This window comes from Daphnia pulex, chromosome 10 (genome assembly GCF_021134715.1).
Source record: "Daphnia pulex isolate KAP4 chromosome 10, ASM2113471v1".
Classification (NCBI taxonomy): Eukaryota; Metazoa; Arthropoda; class Branchiopoda; order Diplostraca; family Daphniidae; genus Daphnia; species Daphnia pulex.
In genome coordinates, this window is record NC_060026.1 from 7,174,516 (window position 1) to 7,194,850 (window position 20,335).

Consider the following 20,335-nt stretch of genomic DNA (forward strand, 5'->3'; position numbering starts at 1 on the left):
AATTGGATTGGCGATTTTGGCCCTAACAATCGATGCCTATTGCACACAGCCTATAACATTTCTTTAGTTATTCTTAAAAAAAAATAAAAATAAAAATCTGTGGAGATTGAATTGGGTTTCGATCGGAATTGACGCGCTTGCGCACGCCCGTGACGTGATGTGTACACCTTTCGCCACGCGCGCCCAGTTTGTTCCCGCCCTTTATATATCGCCGGGCCATGTCTTAGAGAAACGTAATCTACGCTCAGACGGCGTGCCGCCGAAAAAAGGAAATATATATAGATAGGGCTCTATAAGTTTCTTGCATATCATTCGCTTTCCAAGTGTGCGCCCTCTCCGAGGAGCAATAGCTCTCCCGATTGTTGAACAACTGTTATATCCACTGGATATTTTGTTTTTGTTTGTTTGATTCGTTCTTTTTGTCAAACAAGTTTTCTTTTTTTTTGTATTTATTTTCAATCGCTGAAACAAGAATTTTCGGATATGTAACCGAGCGACAGACGCGAAATATCAGCTGTCGACAAGCGCTTGATCGAGAGAGTGTGAGTTTGAAACTTTTTGACATCACTTTTGCAAGCGTCGTTCATATTGGTGACAAAAAAGGCAATGACGACTGGGATTTCATCGTTTGAATTTGGCGGGCGCTACTGTTGGTGCTGTGTTTGCTTCTTATGGATTTGGACGACAATGACAGGTAAGACTGGATCCATCATTTGATTTTCTTATTTCGTCAACAGTTTCATTGTGGAATAAGCTGTGTCGTTTATTTCCAAAACACAACTCGATTGTGCTAACACAATTTCTTAATTCGATTATGGAAAACGGTTGACTAACTGACCCTTTCTTGGGGAAAAGGGGGAGGCCTGGCCTCTATCCCGTATACTTCTAATTAATCCTCGTCATCAGAAAAGGCTTATAGAAGGAAAAAGAAAACTGTGGAGAGCCAGATGTAGTGTAGCATAGCTCTAGAGCGAGAGAGAGAGAGCAAGCTTTGTGCTAATCAATCAGCCATCGGACTTGATATGTACAAACGAGTGACCATCACGGACGTTGGTCCCCGGTTGCGCGGGGGGACGGAAGTTGAATCCGACTGAATGCTCATCAAAAAGAAGGAATGCCCGGGCGCTGTTGTCACCCGTGGACGCCGGATCTCATTACGCGCACGATACAGCACAGCATTCCTATCATCTTATTTATTATATCGTCAAGGGATTATTTAAGCTGCGTAATTCCTCCTCGTTTTTTTTATATGTTACATACAATACATTAATGGCTACCTAATGCACCGTGTTATATATATATACGCGGGTTTTTTCTGTATGGATGTTGCCGTTAGCTTCTCTCAGACTTGCCAAGTTTGGATCACATAGAAACGAAACAATTTCCGCCATCCGGAATTGATTATATACGGCCAAATAATATTTTTTTTACCCCTCTTGTGCGCTTTAACTTAATTATATATCTGCTGGACCTGTCAATCGTTTTTTTATTCTTTTACTCGAGCGTGAAAAGGTTGACAGACGCAATGTTGTTATTGTCCAAGCGAGACCAAACTCGGTATAAAAACGGACAAAGATAAATGGGTCGTCTCATCTATACTATAATAGCCGCGATCGTTATTATATAATATTCCTTTTGATTGTTATATTCCAGTGTCCGGGACGTTGATGATTCAGCAAATTCTGGTTCCGGTCCAAGTCATGAGTGGTTCTAATGTGGTACTTCGCTGTCTATTTGCGGAAATTGGCTCTAACTCAACTCCGATTTCGGGTAATCACAAACATGGCATTACGGAATACGATCCCGCTGCCGCAGGTCCGCTCTATTCTCTCAAGGTTCGTTTCATTTCGCCCATAGAAATAAGTTTTGCAAGTTTTTCTTTCTAACTTTCACTTTGCTTTATGTATAATACAAGTGGTATAAAGGTTCGCACGAGTTTTACCGGCATCTTCCGAGAGAAAACCCACCGACAAAAGTCTTCCATTGGTCACAGTTTAACATAGAGGTAAGAGACTGTTATATACATAGGCCTACATCATCTTTCCCATAACGACGCAAAAAGCAATTTAGCATAAAATCACATCGCTATTCAACAAACTTCCGACTTGCGGTGAACATTTTTCGATGGATAGACGGAAGCGCGGTCTAACAAAGATTCATGCGAGCTCTCCTATTTTGTCTGAACATTTTTCACGGGACGCAACTTTTTTTTAGTGAGATCGCTACACATTTTCCCGGCATTTTCGTCTTACATTTGATGACATACTGAACATACAAGTCTCGTTCCTAGTTTCATCCTTGTCCGAAAGATGTTGAAGAAGATGTTATCCGAAAGCTAAAACTCCGCAGCAGGAGGTTGATGAGTTTTCGGTCCAAACTATATGTTGATGGCCGCAAACGTATAGTCCAAACCAACAGACATAAAACATCATCCCTATAGATATATCAAAACTTTTGTCGGAAACACGTTGACAGACGATCGTTAGATTTCTTTTTCGTCTTTTACAATGTTCACGGCTCAGTGCGGCTGAGCCGATCGAAATAAACCGACAGCCTTCGTCTCATTTATCCAACCCATTCAATCACGATCGCATTCGTCTATTACACGTAGACGACGTAGACCATCTTATTTCGCGATTGAGTTATTATATATTTTATCAGGTTTTGGCGGTTCTTTTGAAGACAAATAGTTTTAATTATTATTTTTTTAATCCTACGCTCATTTGTAGCCTATTCAAAAAGGCAGAAAAAATCATTAAATATGATGTTTTATGAAGAAACTAAATAAACCAAGTTAATAGAACGTATAGAGGGGCTTAATACGGAATCAAGAGAATTCATTAGGTGGGCATAGACATTGAATGATTGGCTAGTATCATGCGGGTCCCTATTGAGGGCCAAGGTTCATTGTGGCTATCGCCTCATCAAGTAAAGATTGTCCGCAGACGTGCTGACGTGGTTCCGGGGTTCCGGATCATACAGGCAGGCAAATAGGCGCGTCATGTGAGTGCTTCTTTGATCACGTTTAATTTCTTTAAGTTTACAGATATATCTACGAACCGGAGTCAAACTAGGCTAGTAGCTTTATACTATTATTGATGAATGGCCGATTGTTATTTTCAACTGAATTTGGTTTGCAAATCATCACTGGCCATGGCAATCCAGTGATAAAACTAAGCCGTGAATGGCCCCACTGCTGCTTTGTGTACATCAATGTTGATTGAATATATATACAGACGGATGCGATGGAGCCGGGCAAAGTGATACTGCGCGGCGTCAATTCGGAGGCCGAGGGATCGTACAAATGCGAAGTATCGGCAGAGGGGACTTTCCACACTGATTTCGCCGAGGCAAATCTCACCGTCATTGGTAAATAAATATAAATAGTTTTATCTTTTATGGATACTTTATGACATCATCTCGTTTTATTGACATTTCTTTTTTGGAATTTTTAAGATGTCGAAAACGAATCCTTGAATCTGGTACAAGATTCGCCGTTGGAAGAAGCCAGAACGGGTGACCGGAGAAAGTGGAATTGCACTTTTGGCCAGAGTCGACCACCGGCTCACATAGCCTGGTTTATCAATGGCGAACCGGTAGGCCCAATCAAATTTACATGTCATTATATTGTGTTACATTATTAGTCGCTATACCTGTACCTACTTGGCCCCGACGACCAACTAGTGGCGTTATTTTCCTGAAAGTGAAAAAGAAAAATTCCGGAAAAACTCGAGAAATTGAATGCGAAAATCGAACCGTTAAAATGCAACAGACTGTAAGGCAAGGCAAAACGCATTATGCTTCGCCGTCGTCCTCATTGACGTGTGCTCTCTCGTCGAGTGATTGGGGCCGTCAGTTGTGAAAGAGAGCTCTTCACATCAAAGGCTATATACATGGGATTCCTTCAGGCTGTATAGGCTCACTGCGACAACAAATAAAATAATGGCAACTCCCTAGTATTCGTTTGATGGTGCACTGCTTCCTATTTTAGTTTTCCAGACATGGTTTTCACTGAAATGAGAATATAAAAAAACGGGAAAGATAAGAAAAAAAGGCAACAAATGCATTGACATGATAAATGAAAGATACACTGCACATTGCATTTTGAAAGTCGACGCTAATACACAACGAGAACGTGCATTTTAAAATTCACATATTTTATGGATGCTCCGACGGATGCAGGTGGCATCCAGCAGTCCCTACAGCACGGCGAACAGCAGAAGTGCAGTGGAAGAACAGAGCGGTGAAGCCGAAATGAACTCACGAACCGGTGCGACAAAACCCTTGGAATTCGTCAACTCTGTCTTGGAATTAACTCTTTCCGAACGTCACTTTAAAAATCAGGTAATATAAAGTCACATAGCTAAATGAGTGATTATCATTGAAATAGAGTGGTGCTTTAAGGATTGCGATAAGGTCGAGGACTTCATGCTTAAAGAATCTTTTTTCGGCTGAGGGCTTCGTTCATCTTCTTAATGCTATATCCTAACATCGTTTACCTTGGTACTCAATTTCATCTGTAGTGGTTACGAGTCTCTTGCGTGGTACAAATCGGCAGTGGATTTAAAAAGACGAAAGAGATCCACATCCGACAACAGAAGCAGGGCTCAGCTGACCGTCCAACTAACCATAATCCGTCAGCTGTGGTTGGTCCGAATGGCAGCAGAACTGGAACTAATAGAGAGAACGAATTCCAACCCTCGACCATGTCAAAAATTGCTGGTGAGTGCCAACCAAACCAAATACTCTCTGAAATGTAGTTTGCTTCTAGCTTCTATCATTGTTACTATAAACAAAAAATCGTCCATGATTTGAGATTTTGAGTCTTGACAATTTTATTTGATGCAACATTTTAATTTGTCATAATTTTCAAAGCTCTTTGAGGCGTTCCATTTTTCCGCTCCCGTAACTAAATTTCTAATTACGTGGAAATAAAAAATTCTTAACGAATCAATTCCTTATTGTTCCGTTTCGATCTTTCGCTCTGATGGAAATCAGCTATGTCTAATGGTTTTCGTCACTGAAACGGTATAATTTGAAAACAAGAAGCCGTGATAATTCGATTTGTCTATCGTTTACAACAATTGGTTTCTCCGTTTAATCTAAGATTAATTTCTGATAATGCGTAATTTTGTTACAGGATCGCCAAAGGCTACTATAGCGGACTCGGGGACGAGCTCACTAGTTAATATGACTGGTCAATCATCGTTCAGCTGGATGCTACTTATGCTCATTTTTATTCAAACAATGCATGCCAAATGTTTTTGAGAAGTCGTTTGTTCAGAACTCAATAAAAATAAATTAAAGGCACAAAAAATGGTGGAAAAAGTCCCATTGATTATCCAAATTTTTATCCGGCATTGGCAGTTATTTGGAAAAGGTATAATATGAATCCTTCAATATTATTTTGAAGCAATATTAATGTAATTCACTGCAACGTTACATAATGGCTATGTTTTAATGTAATCATCAATAGCTGTCATACCTAACTATGTCGCAACTTGATTTGATTGAACTTGTGGAAAAATTTCTGTGACCTCAAAACGAAAAGAAATATAAGATGAAAGAAACACGATGCAAAATGTAAACAAAGAAAAATACTGACAATAAGGTAGCCTACCATTGACAAAATAAATAAAAATTATTGTTGGATCCAAACCTAAGGCATCAACTTCCCCTCCGATTTGCTGAGTGTAGCCGAGTGAAGCAGGGTCGTTGTACTTTTCAAAACAAAAAAAAATAAATAATTTATAGATAAAAGTAACTAACTATGAAAAAAAAAATTAAAAAGGAAGAACAACAGAAGCAATGCTCATGCGAATGGATGACGTACATAAGTTTTAAAGAAAAAAGTGAACTGATTCTGTTCACAAAGGAGACAAATACCTGACTTTCATTATTAAATCTTGATATTCTATTACATAACGCAAGGTTAGGTTATACCGGATAACACAAAGAACTATAAAAAAATAATTCATGGCTCGTAATAAAGGCGACGATCCCTGCTCGAAGAACTATATAACCCAAGACTGGAAAGAAGTTAAAAAAAAAATATATATTTTCTAAAGATTTGTATTCATACAACTGAAATTCAAATCGAATTACCAATTAGTCGACCACAGTTATTTTGTCCAGAGAATCTCCTTTAACTAAATTGGCATCACTCAATTTCTTGGTGATGATGCCGGTCGCAACATTGTAATTGTTTTCTCTGATCGTGAAAGTTTGTCCGGGTTCGACGGCCATTCGCTTGAGCAAGGTGAGGTTGACGACGGAGTGATCTCCTGGCATAAGCATGTCTTTGTCACTCGGCATATCCACCCGCACAGCTAAATTCCATGTTGCACTAAAGATTTGTTGAATGTAGCCTGAGATGACCGGACGGCTACGGCCTCCTTCGCCTCGCGTTAACAGGTACAGCTGAGCTTGGTAACGATTGCCAATTGTTGCACTATGGGCGGCCACCAGCATCATACCTCGCTGGACCCGATCCAGTTTGATGGAGCGCAGTAAGAGACCAACGTTTTCACCAGCTTCTGCAAAGGGCACTGACTTCCGAAACACCTGGACGTCCGTCACCACTGTTTTGATGGCTGAATTATGCCCCAAGAGTTCGGTTTCATCACCTTTCTTCAGCGTTCCCTTCTTTATAGTTCCCGTGACCACAGTCCCTCGGCCAGGTACGGTGAATGCGCTGTCAATTGCCATCCAGAACGGTGATGTGACGTCTCTTTGAGGTGTAGGAACATATTCGTCGATGGCTGCTAGTAGTCTCCTAATGGATGGGACGCCCATTCTACTCTCATCGCCTTTCAATGCCAACAAAGCTGAGCCGCAAATTACTGGAGTTGCTATGCCGTCGAAGCCGAAATCGGAAATTAATTCCCGCATTTCGATCTCCACCAATTCGGTCATTTCGCTGTCAGCTATATCAGCTTTATTGATAAACACTACTAGATGCTTCACGCCAACTAAACAAAAAAGAAACAGAAATTCTTGGAATTCTATTGAATTAAATCCATACAAAACATCGATTTTACCCTGTTTCGCAAGTAAAAGGTGCTCTCTAGTTTGAGGCATCTGGCCGTCTGTCGCAGCAACTACCACGATGGCTCCATCCTATTGTTCAAGAAATCTATACTCAGAATCCTATAATTATATAGATACATGATTTTTCGAAGGTTCTGATACCATTTGGGAAGTTCCAGAAATCATGTTTTTGATAAAGTCGGCATGGCCAGGACAGTCTGTATGAGCGTAGTGTCTATTTTTAGTGGAATATTCCACGTGAGCGATGTTGATTGTAATGCCTCGTGCCTTTTCTTCTGGTGCTTTGTCAATCGCATCGTATGACACATACTTGGCCAACCCATCCTTCTGCAAGACTTTGGTGATAGCCTATTTGTATTAATGGTCAACAGTTATTAGGATTTAAGTATATATTTTTTTATAAAAAAAAAATAATAATACCATACCGCAGTCAGTGTTGTCTTTCCATGATCTACATGGCCAATGGTGCCAATATTGGCATGAGGTAAGTTGCTAGACTGAGCATTATGGGCTTCAGTTTTGCTGAATTGAGGTGATGATGATGTCAATCTGTAGACAAAGACACAGTTAATGTAATGCAAACAAATATAGTTCATGCTCTTTTAATGAATTTACAAACTAAGACATTACATTTTGTAATGTTTGTTAAATTTAACAAAAACACTATCTGAAAGTTAAATCATTAAATATTTGGATTCGGTAAAGTAGCCTATGCATGAAAATCCATGAATTGAAGAAAGAAATCATCTTTTAAACCGCTTTACCTTTGAATTAATAATCGCGATAGCATCGGCGTTCTTAGCAAAGAATGTGATCTCAATAAAGGTAGTAATCGTATACTACATGAACACATTTTGCGTACAACAGTAGTAGCCACCATTTTCTATCAAAAATTATACAAGATCGTTTTTAACTTTAACAATCACAAAAGTTCGGTGCGAGAAACAGCATAAAGTTATACAATGCTATATTATTATTAATAAATAACGAGAATAATTAGTCAATGAAAATGATAACTATAATGTAAATGAAAAGTTCGCTCAAAGTCAAATCCGTGAAAAAAAGAAAAAGTCAAAAACTTGTTAACCAATGTTTTTCTTTTCTATTTTTCGATCAACCCATAATTCGTCTGCATCTGCCCAACATTGTAAAATTTATTATTCCTTCAGGCGGTTGTTGCAACACGGGTTGCAGTGAGCGAGCTCAGGCGGGGGTGAGCGCGTACACGGCACCCTATTTCCAGCGTTCCTAGCGGCGGAGGGCCGCAACTCGTGTTTTGACGTTTGGCCAGGCTTTGATAAAAACGCTCACCCCCGCCTGAGCTAGCTCACTGCTGCATTTTAAATTTCAACAGTGCTTTGAAATTGTTACTTTTTGTCTTCGTGTTTGGCGAAGATGACATCCTGCATCTGCGATCTAAATAGCTACTTAAAAAAATAGGTAAAACTGCGAAACGACTCTTTTAGTCTTTTTTCCGTATTTTCGTAAGTAGCTCTAGCCATTAAAAGGTTTCCCCACCTAGGTTTTCCTCGTTCTCGCCTTCAATTTTTCTGTGTTATTTAATTTGATTTGTCTTTTACAACAAAAACTTAGTATGAGGGTAAAAATGAAAACAGAAGTGAGCTAGCTTTGGCGGGGGTGAGCGAGCTCAAGCGGGGGTGAGCGAGCTCAGGCGGGGGTGAGCGCGTAAACGGTACGGTACCCAGAGCGGCTAATGAATAGATAGAGAATTTAATTTACTTAAACATACTGAAAATTGAATAAGATCCTACGATATAAAGGTACTTACAAGGCCGAAAACTACACTTTTTCTGGCATTACAATCTGGGTATAAAATTTCATAAATTATTAAAAATTTTAAAACTCAACAGAAAAGAGTTAATTTTACATATAAATGACCGCATCGTCAGGGGCTTACATCTCGTCTGAAATTTAATAAATTCTTGTCAGGGAAATCTGCCGAAAATGAGGCTGAAGGTGATTTTCTTGGAATTTTAGCCGCCAAGAAGCTGGTTTTATTTAAATTTAGTGGTAAATAGCTAATCAAAAATAGTTTTAATTAGTGAAAAGATAGACAATATGAAGGACAACAACATACTGAAAATTGAGCAACTTTCTTTGGCTTATAAGGTACGAATAGGGGTAAAAACGCCAGCCGCAGAGCGCGCGCGGAAGTAAAAATTCTTTGGCCGTCGATTACGCATACGTGTGTACATATTATGCTGATTCTGAATGCATATTTCGATTCAGCGTAAAAAGTTGAGTTTATGATGTAATTTTCATTCATTTTGACCGTAGCCTTGGCAAACGTCAAAATTAAATACAATATGAATTCTTAATAAAAATTTTTATGAAAAAATTACCTAGGACTTTTAAACAACGGCAAAGAATTTTACCAAAACAGAAGGAAAACAATATTCGTCTGCAAAACCCTTCGTAGCCTTGGTGCAGTGCAGTAGTTTATCCGCTAGAGGCACTACAAGCACTCCAAGAACTCGGGGTCAGTATGGGCCCCCATTTTTTTCATAGTTTCCTTTTCTCCCTTCGAGGGAGCAAAGGGGGTTGCCGAAGAAGAAACAGGCGCAGGGGGTGGCGATTGATGGTTGTACACGGCCGTACGGAATGAAGCAACGTGTCACACACAAAACTACACACAAATGAAAAATAGAAAGAAAATGTTCAGCCGGCGAATGATAATTTATTAAGTAGGAGGAGGCGGACTGCAGTAGAACCGACCCAGCATATATTCTCCTATATCTCTCTCTGACTCACACCAGTAATTCGTCGGTCTCTTTCCGTTTTCGGATAGATAGATCATAACGGTGGGACAATAAGGATCGCTCCTACCTTTTTTTTAAAACTGCTCGTCGTTTAGATTCGGAATATACAAAAAATTAAATAATATTTCTGGCCCGTCGTCATATTTGATGTGGTTTTTTTGCACTTAATCGACATTCCCATTCCCGGTCGATCCTGAAGGAAAACGGGAGATTTCTCTCTTGTAATTATTGTCACTTTAATTCTCCTATTTGTCACTTTTCTTCCCCCCCCTTGACGTAAGCCCCCTCCTTCTCTGATTGCACCCATCTCCATTTGTTCCTTCCATCGCGGGTGGGATTTTTATTTTTTCTTCCCAAGAAGAAAGTGCTTGACAAAGTTTTCACATTTGCTTCCTAATCGCGAAAATCATTAAGGAAATCATTAAGAAATCAGAAATTGAAAAAGAGGCTGTAAGATATAATCATCGGGATGGCAACGTTATTAATCATTTTGCCGTTATTAACTTGGGAAGTACATCAATCTGCAATTTAACCATTAATATCACCATCAGAGGGGCAGAGTCAAGCGCCTAGTAATTTTTTTAGGATACTTACATAATTAAATATTTTCCCATTGAGATCCCCGGGGTAGTTGACCATGACCATGTACCCTACTTTTCAGTTGGGCATATAGTGGTATTTGAAAAGATCGGGTACATGTGCCAATGGAAGATGGAGATTGGTGATTTCAGCGCCCGATTTGTCATAGAAGTGCATATCCGACTCCAAACTGAGGATAGATCCATTTGCGGCTGCCTCTTGAATGATGTGGATCTCGTAGTCTATCCCTGCAGTTTCTTTAATACTTGAAATTTTTTGTTAAGAAAGGAAATAATTATTACCAGAAATTCTCAAGAACACATTTGCGAAATTTTCAAAGACGTATGGTGGAATCGCTTTACCACTTGATGATCTGGTCGCAAGTACTATTAAAATACAGTTTGCGGATGATCGAATGCATGTTAATGGAAGCAAAGTCTATAAGCCTTGTCCATTTCTTATTGATGGTCTGGATGTCTTGCATGGTTTACGAATTTCGTTTAGTAAGTCCACATTGGAAACGGACCCCAAGTGGCCATCATCTTTGCACCAGACTCCGTGAGGTAACTTGTGGAAATCAGTTTCCGGAAGAACCCCATTAACCAAATTAATGTAACCTCTTATCTTCTAAGGTAGACGAGAAGTTATTCCGTTTTTACCTGTCACTTAAAACGGGTTGAGAGCATATAGCAATGATGGTGGAAAATTTAGACATGAAAATTAAGACATTATTTTTAAGTGTTTTCTGAAAATTACATGTGGTCGTAGCTAGTACGTATCAACGTTAGTTCTACGGTGGCATCCAAGATCATTTACGTCGTCACGTCGTCTAAGACAGTCAACTTATGTCAGCCATGTTTTTGAATTTGAGATTTATCAAGGTGACCTGTGAGTTTTGTTGTGCAGTGGAATCATCGTTCAATGAAAGGGAGTCACTTTTTACGGAAAAGGTTGTTGGTGTAGTTCGGCAACTGAAGTATCGGCATCCGAAGGTGAAACGACGCCCGGTCTGTGATGAAAGAACGCAGAAATCCGCAGTTTTTTTAATTTCATCGTTGAACTCACAACCTTCGTCCTCTGACATGATTTCGTAAAATTTAGAATAAATATGGAAGCCGTAGCAATCAATGTAAACGCTTGCGACCCCCTTTGATGACGTTCTCGGTTTCGTAACGTAGGTGGTGACGGATTTCGCCATGGAAGTGGGCGCAACGTAAGTAGCGAAGTAAATATTTTGCGTATCAACTGTTGCAAGTTAAATCCAAGCTATGCCCTCTTCACAAAGTGATTAAACAAATTCATGTAAAGTCAACGTTTCCTGAACTTAAATTTCCAGCAACACCAACTTCCAGGGTGATGACGAAACCAGTGGATGACCTTCTTTCTGGCAATCCGGAAAATCTCACACGATTGGCTGAAATTATCACTAATTTTATAGTGATTGTGATCGTTATAGCTGCTTTCGCAAGACACCAACACCGATTCCTTTGCATCGTTGGCAGATGTCAACATGAACAACGGGGAATTTATTGATAAAATATTATATTATGGTTATGGCATTTCTAGTTGGTGTCCTGAAATGTTCCGTGAAATAGTAATTTTTAAACTAAAAATCAATAAAAGAATTATGTTGAAATATGTGTTGTCGGTTGTATTGGATTTCACTCAAATTAGGGACAATTCAAATTATTTCGTTTTTAACTTTCTTGTTGTCTATTTACTTAACGTTTATGCTAATGTTAATTTTTTATATAATACGAAGGCGTTGACGCGTGTGGTCCCTATGTTATGTAGTGATGCAGGACTAGTTAATATTTTTATTCATAAGACTACCTATTTATGTGTTCTCTTTCAAATGTATATTCTACATGATTGCCGATTTTGACAATGGAAATGATGTTTTAAGCTGTTGTAATAAATCACAACATTCGATTTATCTAAAATCTTCTAAAACATAGGTTTCGAAATGTTGACGATTTCACGGATTGAGTTAACTGGATTAAAAATACTTCGTTTTGAAACCGAAATAGGATATTTTCTAACTAAAATTCCGATTGTATTTTCCGGTGAAATCATGACTTAAAACAGGGCCTTTCGGCAAATCTTGGCAGGTGCAACTGTTCGATCACAAGGCACATAAGACCAAGAGACCAAACAGTGCGGCCGGTGCTAAGGAGCAAACACATGGGAGAACAAAGGCGTGGCAGCCAACGGGTTAATTAAGAAAACACTCATATCAACAATAACAATAGATGATGCGCGTAGAACATGTAGGATGTCACTGCACGTTTCTGTCGTAGAGACTAGAGATGCAGAAGTCTGATGCTGAAGTCTGATCCCGTCTGATGTTCACAGTCTGTAGGGCGTATCCTCTTGGTCATTATCTACATGGCTAAATCAAGGAGAAAACTTAATAACAAAATTTACAGCAGCAGTCATTGACAGCAGTCATCTGTGTCTGAGTTAGAGTTCTAACTAACTTTGACGTTAATCATGTTGAATCTTAAGGAAATATGACATGAAAAATTTCATTATTTATTGCAATACATTTTGAGACACATGTTGAAAAGCAAATGAGCTACTTCTTGTGATCATTTGATCAATACGTCCCAATTGAATTTGGTTCTTCTTTTGCTTAAGGTGAACACAGATTATTTATGTGGTTCCTTTTCTGAAAATATTTTCACCATGTAATGAATTATACGTAATTAATGATTTTTTGTCACGCAAAGGTGGTCCAGACTGGTCAATCAACTGGATAAAGAGGTAACAGGAAACTGGAAGGCACACGTTCAAAGCCAACAGCACATTCTGACTTCGCTTATTTTATCCGTCGTTGACATTTGCTCTCTTTCTCAGGTTTCCACATTTTTCAATGAAACCATTATTGAAAACTCCGATTTCATCTGGAAAATTAAATTCAAACAGAGGTGAGTAGCCCCTGGGTTGGATGGAGCAGCCGAGAAGAGCATGACCGTGCCACTAGCAGTCAGGTCAAATTGTTGTCCTAACGAACGGTTGGGAAGTCAGGGGAACCGAACTTGCGCTCTGTTCATTACCGGATATATTTTTTGTTTCACAATCTCGATTCGCTTGTTGCAAACTGTTGATTGACTCTGGTGTGATGACCGTTGCTGGGATTTGGTCCTTTGCTCTGACAAACTGCCGGCGAACAAAATAATTTGACCCAGCCAGAAATGTCGAGACAAAACAGGAAGGGCAATATTTTGAGTATGGTAGACAATTAATATCTGCACAAACAAATCTTCATACAGCTGTACACTAAATCCTAACTGTTGACTGGAGCATCTGTTTCATTAATCAATTGTCGAAAATTTTCTTGGTATCAAATAAGAAAATCTGAATTCATGTTTAGAATGAAATGCAATTTGGCAAAGTAATTTTTTGACACACTATCCTAGTAAACTGCAATAGCTGAATGAAAGAAAAATTAGGTCATGTAGATATGTTAGCATTGAATGAATAAATCGTAGGCGTTGTTTGTATTTTTTCAGTGCTTTCGTGTGTCTTCCAGTTTGCAAAAACTTGTTGTTGGATAGTTTTTGTTGAATTTTTTTTTGTTCTTTTAAGGAGACCTTGGGATAGTAGAGCTGCTTTTAGAGGGATGAGGGCTGCTTCCTTGTGTATGAGGTGTAGAAGTTCTGTAAGTCGTACATTATTGCATCGTTCACGTTTGTGGATGCGTCCGAAATGTTCAATAGTGACATCGGGTTTCTTTTAAAGGTCTGCTTTCCATTTTTTAACTCATGTCCACATCGCTTTTTTGGAATCTGAGATGACTTGTTATATGGTTCTGAGATGGAGTATGGTTCGTCCAGCCAGAGCTAGCAAATAGTACGATGCAAAATAGCAGTTGGTATTGCTCGCACGTTAGCAGCAGTTTGTAAAAATTCTCAAGTTGCTCTCACCACAGCAACTGTTTGCCACTTGATATGTATTTAAAAAGTGTCATATACAGAAATGTTGCTCTAGCAGCAATTTTTTTAAAAGTGTCAAATTCAGTAATATTGCTCTAGCAGCAATTTTTTTAAAAGTGTTATATCCAGAGATGTTGCTCTAGCAGCAATTTTTTCAAATTTAGAGATGTTGCTCTAGCAGCAATTTTGTAATTTGTTGTGCTCTCGTAGGTTTCAAAATGTTTTAATTGTTTGCAGGAACAATGGAAGATGTCGAAATGGCTTCAATTGGTGGGAAAAACTTAGCCATATGCAAAGGAAAATGTTAAAATATACTCCAGAACAAATGGAGGAGTGGAGGAGACAAAGATGTAATCGGAATAAATCCAACAAAATCAGAAAACAAAAAACCCAGGACATTGAGATGCTGAAGGCGTTCGATAATGGGTTGCATGGGAGGATCCAACAATTAGAAAATGAGACGGAAGGGGTAAAGTTAAGACATTTTGTGATTTTTTTAACTACTATTGACTTTTTGATTTCTGTCATGTAGCTGCTCAACGCAGGAAAACAGAGATTGGCAGAGGGAAAAGCAAAAAAAATTTTGGCCAAAGAGGTGGCTGTAGCAGAGGCCATACCTCATGCACCTAACCCGACGCAACAACTGGAAAATGAGAAGGAAGAGGTACGTTCATAATTTTTCATAAATTGAAATCTATTGCTTACATGTTTCATTTATGTTGTATAGCTACTCAATGACGGTAGAAAGAACCCGGCAGCTGCAAAGAACAAGGTTGTGGCTGCACCTAGTGGTACCAAAAGGTTGCTGGATGGCAATTGTGACGCATCGTGTTCAAAACGCTACAGAGAGCAGTCGGAAAGTGAACCGGCAACGAAAGTAAGTGATCCAAATAAATAAAAAGACTGCAACAATTAGTTAATTTTTATTTGTGTAGTCCTTGGCAGAGTAAGTTAAAGCCAAAGCGAACCTCGAAAGTCTATTAGAAACGTGTGAGAGAAAATTGTCGAAGTGCACATCATCAGAGCTACCAGGCCTCTCAAGGGACGCTGTTGCCATAAAGGATGCTTTGATGACTTTTACGAGAAAGTCAGCAGACAGGCTCACACAAGCCGGAGGGAAAATATTGAAGGAAGAGGAAATAGCTTTGAGGCAGATAGTCGCTGATTATCGGAAGAGGTCTGCCAATATTGAAGAAGACTTGTCTTTGAAATATGCTAGAGTAGTTCTTCCAACAGACGTTAGCTGCTGGTTAACTGAAACAGAATCGCAGTTGAAGTAAGTTCATTTTAATGTTCTGAATTTCCCTTGTATTAATTTTTATCTTCACCACCATAGAGTCCTCCAACAACCTTTGGCTAGCAATGACGTAGAAGTTGTCATTTTGAAATTAAAACAACAAAGCATTGATGTAGCTACGAAATCCACCATTTTTACCTAAGAAGACATTAACATGTCATTGGAGTTCGACGAACTGGCGGAAAGGTATTTTTCTTTGTCTTCCCCTTAAAATGAAGTGTTATCCTTATTTCTTTGTTTGTTAGGCACAAGTTATTTTGAAGACGTTACACGACGAAGAAGAAAAGTACCGTGATGCCAGCACAACTCTAAGAGAAATTGAAGCAATCTGCAGTGAGTTGAAAGGATTCGTGGAAGAGCAATGGCAATTGCACGAGTCTCTCCTCGACTCTGAAAAAGCTACCGAGGTGATGAACATTAATATGGGTCCGAAACAGGGAAAATTATCCTCTCTTCTGGAATACCACCGAAAACTGGAATCCTTCAATTTTCTTACCGATAAGGAAGAGAAGATCAAACGGGTTAATGGTAAACTTGTTTCATTTTCATTTCCTTGTGTAGTTTTAACAGATATTTGATGTTGTAGATGTTCGTGACGAATGGAATGAACTTGATTCCTTCGTTGAGACTAGCAAAACAGCATAAAAAAAAGAAGGAATTTGAGCGGAAAGACTTAAAGTAGCAGAAAGTTCAAAGGCTTTGCGTACCTTCCTGGACTCAATTGATCAGTTACAAATTTCCTACTTGCCAACAAATCCTTCGGAAATCCAAAAGCTAATTAGTCAAGTCTTGTCATCCAGAGACAATGATTAACAACAAAATGCTGCTAGATAACCTCAAATATTCTGTAAGTGTGGAAAATATTTTAAAAATTCAATTGTATTGCTCTAGCAGCAATTTTTTGAAATGTTTCTATTCCAGTAATGTTGCTCTCCAGCAATTTTTTAAAATGTTTTCAAATTGAGAGATGTTGCTCTAGCAGCAATTTGTTAATTTTTTTCAAATTAAGAGATGTTGCTCTAGCAGCAAATTTTAAAAAAAATATTCACATTTATAGATCTTGCTCTTGAAGCAATTTTTTGAAATGTGTCTATTTCAGTGATGTTGCTCTAGCAGCAATTTTTAAAAATCTTTCAAATCCAGTGATATTGCTCTAGCAGCAATTTTTTTAAATGTTTCAATTCCAGCAATGTTGCTCTAGCAGCCATTTTTTAAAAAAATTTTACGACCGTGCTGTAATTTCTATTGCTCTCATTGCAGCATTTTTCTAATTAACTACCTAACATTGCTATCATTACAACAGTGTTTTTTCTGGTTTCACCGTGATTTCCTTTTTGTTTTAGGTACGTGGTTTGCTTGAACCATGTACAGATGCCAACGGATTTTTCATACGCTGGAGGAGGTGCAGTGACGCCATTACATGTAATCGCGATCTGTACGTGTACTGGAAAGAAGTTTGTCTATTGATTGAAAGACAGTGTCTCTACATCGAGAAAAAATCGCCATTGTTTTCTTTCTTAAATTTTGCACCGAAAGAAATATGTTTTGCGGTTTCCCCAGTTGTTATTCAAGAAGTTGAGGTCATCACAGCTTTTCAGGTTTTCACCATTGAATGCTACAATAACGTTTTTTTATAGAGCTACCTAAAGGACGTTGATGCTTATGAAAATGAGGCGAAGCATTACCAAATTGAAGACTGTGTTCGTGATTTCATCAGTGAAACTTTCAATCACCACAGAGAGAAAATGGAAGCAATGCTGACCATGGTGAAGAGTGCTCTTACTAGGAGTGAGCTCAATGAAGTTGTTGAAGAGACAAGAAGAGAAGAGACAAACGAAGTAGTTGAAGAGTCCATACAGGAAGTAGCTGATAGGATGTTTAACCCATTGATATACGGCACTAGCCCATCTGTGAAAATCACAATTCTTCCTCCTACAAGTAGCCGACGAAGAGCGATAGGTTCTGGTGGTGGCGTTTTTACAGATCTTGCCTTTCAGAGCAACCTTGAGGGCGATTATCAAGTGTTTTTCAGCAGTGCCGTCAATCCTGCGGCTTTCACAATTCAGCTAGTCTCCGAAGAGAACCAGTTGAAGCGTATGCAGGACGATATAAACACCATGGAGCTAAGTATGTCTTCACGCAAATTTCGTTATAATTTGCGTCAACTACGTTTTCCTTTGTTTCACCCTTTTCAGAGCCTGTTGTTGTAAAAAAAAGGCAAGGAATGTGCCGCCAAATACCACGATAACGGCACGTGGTACAGGGCTAAAGTTACCGAAGTCACGGCAAAGGGAGTCGAAGTAGAGTTCGTCGACTACGGCAACATCCAACTTTGCAAAGAAGATGAATTGGAGCAAACCTTAAGACTAATAGACTTATCCGTCCTCACCGCCTCTCCCAGCCTGCCAAGCGCCTCAACTTCCCTCCCCAGCGTTTCTACAGCCTCCCCCGTCTCGCCTCGCCAAGCCTCACCAGTACGCCGATGACAAAAAATTTCGTGTGGACTGGTTGGAGTTAGAGCGGGAGCGAGTTGAGAGGGAAATTCTTGAGGAAAAAATTAAAATACGCCAAGGGCATAAATTGCGGAAAATGCACAACAACGTAAAATTGTAAGTATTTATGTTTTCCAAATGTTCTATACACAAAAATTTACTGATTTACGTTTTTGTGCATATTCCTCAACTTATCGTCGTTGTTTTATTTACTTTTGTTCTTAAATGTTCCAAATGTTTCTTTATTATTTTTGTAGTGCTAGGGCCAACTTATCTCGCTTTTTAGTGGATAAGGCGGCCACTAGAAAGCAGTTGGCTCAGGTGCAGGGGCAGTTGGAAAAGATGGAGAGAAAGAACAAGGAGATGCTGCAATGATTTTTAAATGTTCTGTTTTTTTATTATGTTTGTGCGTTTTTTAAACATTCAAAATCAAGATAATAAATGAAATTTATTTTTCTTCTCCGCCACCTTCCTTCACTCCCGCCAGATTAATTTTTTTCTCGATATTATCCTCGGGCAAACTTCATTTTGCTTGGGGAAAGGTAAGGTCATGTCTTTTATCTTTCTTTTTTCACGGAAATAATCAAATTTTTTGTGTAACTTTTCTTAAGGTGTGGCTAAGACAATCCCGGATGCGTTTGCCCTTGAGGAAGTCGGAATCGTACATGCCCAGGAGTTCTTCAAGGAACTTTAAGCCTTTTGTTGCTGGTAGCCGTGAAATATGTTTTGTGGCCATTCATGAAGAAACATTATTGACCTCCTTGCCCAAACAGCAAGTTTTAGTTTCGCTAGCTGCATAAGCTGCATAGCTGCTAAGAAAGTTTTTACTTGAAGCAAGCAAGTCGCCAGGAAGGCTGCCAATTTATTAATGATAATTGGCTGAATAAATTTCCTTCCTTTTTGCAGCTGCCAGGCCAATTGGAAGTAAAATAAGTAATAATAATAAGTAAACAATAGAATAAAAAATAAATGTTAATTTTTTTTTTATTTATTTGACCCAAAATTTATTGATGTGGACGGCCTTGGAGAAGAGGTAGGCAAAATTGTGCTGGATAAAGAACTTAAGTTCCTTCAAGGCACTTTTGGCATTTGTATTGTGATCGGATTTAAGTATGTGATATGGCCCTTATTGAAAAAATATGGGGGTCGACTCATGCGTAAATGTAAGTATGATTTTTTTAATAAAAATAAATATTTAAATATTTATTTTTATATTTTTATTATTTACCATTCCATATTTTATAATTACCATTCCTTCAGGGAACATTCGGACTGCTGTGTGTTGCGGTCGCCAGATATTGGGGATGGCCCTTAGTCAGGCCCCATTTTAAAAAATTTTGGATCTTCCTCAAGAAGCAATGTAAGTATAAGTGATTTTAATAAAAATAAATATGTAAATTTTAATATTTTGCTGTTTTTTTCAGGTTATCCCGCTGCCGCTGACGAAGAAGCTCCACCTAACAAAAAGAAGCTGCGTCAGTGCGTCGTGCAGCAAGTCACTTTGTTAGAAGAAATAAAGCAGTTGCTTGTTTTGAAACCATGTGCAGCTTCTGTAACAGATGTGCCCCCTATGCTCGAAGGCCCTGGTGTCCCTGTCCTCACAATGATCGATTTTTTTATCTAGCAGATTCAAAATTTGTGGATGTGGACGGCCTTGCGGCAGCAGTAGGGCAAATAGTGCTCGATAAGGAACTAAGATTTCTTCAAGGATCGTTTGGGCTGTTAATTGTGATTGGCTTTAAGTATGTCATATGGTCCTTCTTGAAAACATTTGGGGGTCGACTCATGCGTAAATGTGAGTATGGTTTTTTTTAATAAAAATAAAAATTTAAATATTTATTTTTATATTTTTATTATTTCAGGGAAATGGTGGAATGCCCTTGTCGAGTATGTCAACCCCCCTCCCGCAGCTGGAGCTGCTCCACCCATCAACTTGGAGGAGCTGCTCAGACAGCAAGTAACCTTGTTGGGGCAAATAAAGGAGTTGTTGGCAGTGGAACGTGCAGCCCCCGTCCAAGCGTGTGTAGCCCAAAATCCCCCCGAAAATCTTGACTATGGCACTGGTGTCCCAGGTCTCCCTGTTGCAGCTGGCAGGCCTGGTAAGTCATGCGTGTTTAAATTTAAAATAAAAAATAAATGATTATGTTTTTTTTTATTCAGTTGACCAGAAAATTATTGATCTGGATGGGCTAGCAGCTC

General features: G+C 39.0%; 2 protein-coding genes across 4 annotated transcripts; one reads left to right on the plus strand and one right to left on the minus strand.

Moving 5' to 3' along the window:
- The first annotated feature begins 248 nt into the window (after positions 1 to 248).
- On the plus strand, positions 249 to 5,281 carry LOC124204205. The gene is made up of 8 exons (XM_046601249.1): positions 249 to 694; positions 1,654 to 1,835; positions 1,916 to 2,005; positions 3,237 to 3,369; positions 3,457 to 3,596; positions 4,183 to 4,344; positions 4,524 to 4,722; positions 5,141 to 5,281. Exons 1-8 carry the CDS (start codon positions 607 to 609, stop codon positions 5,266 to 5,268), a joined length of 1,122 nt encoding a protein of 373 aa, XP_046457205.1. The 5' UTR covers positions 249 to 606; the 3' UTR covers positions 5,269 to 5,281.
- Positions 5,282 to 5,402: 121 nt separating this feature from the next.
- LOC124204204 (elongation factor Tu, mitochondrial-like) lies at positions 5,403 to 8,228 on the minus strand. Of its 3 annotated transcripts, XR_006878783.1 has the most exons (9): positions 8,138 to 8,228; positions 7,815 to 7,933; positions 7,476 to 7,599; positions 7,192 to 7,398; positions 7,041 to 7,119; positions 6,106 to 6,971; positions 5,887 to 6,029; positions 5,621 to 5,720; positions 5,403 to 5,537 (listed from the first exon to the last, which is right to left on the minus strand). XR_006878783.1 is itself a non-coding variant. In XM_046601248.1 (6 exons), exons 1-5 carry the CDS (start codon positions 7,928 to 7,930, stop codon positions 6,109 to 6,111), a joined length of 1,389 nt encoding a protein of 462 aa, XP_046457204.1. In that variant the 5' UTR covers positions 7,931 to 8,223; the 3' UTR covers positions 5,892 to 6,014; positions 6,106 to 6,108. The 3 variants fall into 3 exon arrangements, 1 of the variants encoding a protein (XP_046457204.1); XR_006878782.1 differs by having other exon boundaries at positions 7,815 to 8,223; XM_046601248.1 differs by lacking the exons at positions 5,403 to 5,537; positions 5,621 to 5,720 and having other exon boundaries at positions 5,892 to 6,014; positions 7,815 to 8,223.
- Between the last annotated feature and the right edge of the window lie 12,107 nt (positions 8,229 to 20,335).

Excerpts from the sequence above, each read along its gene's own strand:
- LOC124204204 (XM_046601248.1), bottom strand. The coding sequence starts at position 7,930 with ATGGTGGCTACTACTGTTGTACGCAAAATGTGTTCATGTAGTATACGA. Across the intron at positions 7,120-7,191 it reads TTTCTGGAACTTCCCAAATG|GATGGAGCCATCGTGGTAGT; the intron begins GTATCAGAACCT and ends CTTGAACAATAG. Across the intron at positions 6,972-7,040 it reads CCTTTTACTTGCGAAACAGG|TTGGCGTGAAGCATCTAGTA; the intron begins GTAAAATCGATG and ends TTTTTTGTTTAG.
- LOC124204205 (XM_046601249.1), top strand. The coding sequence starts at position 607 with ATGACGACTGGGATTTCATCGTTTGAATTTGGCGGGCGCTACTGTTGG. Across the intron at positions 4,345-4,523 it reads AACGTCACTTTAAAAATCAG|TGGTTACGAGTCTCTTGCGT; the intron begins GTAATATAAAGT and ends TTTCATCTGTAG. Across the intron at positions 4,723-5,140 it reads GACCATGTCAAAAATTGCTG|GATCGCCAAAGGCTACTATA; the intron begins GTGAGTGCCAAC and ends ATTTTGTTACAG.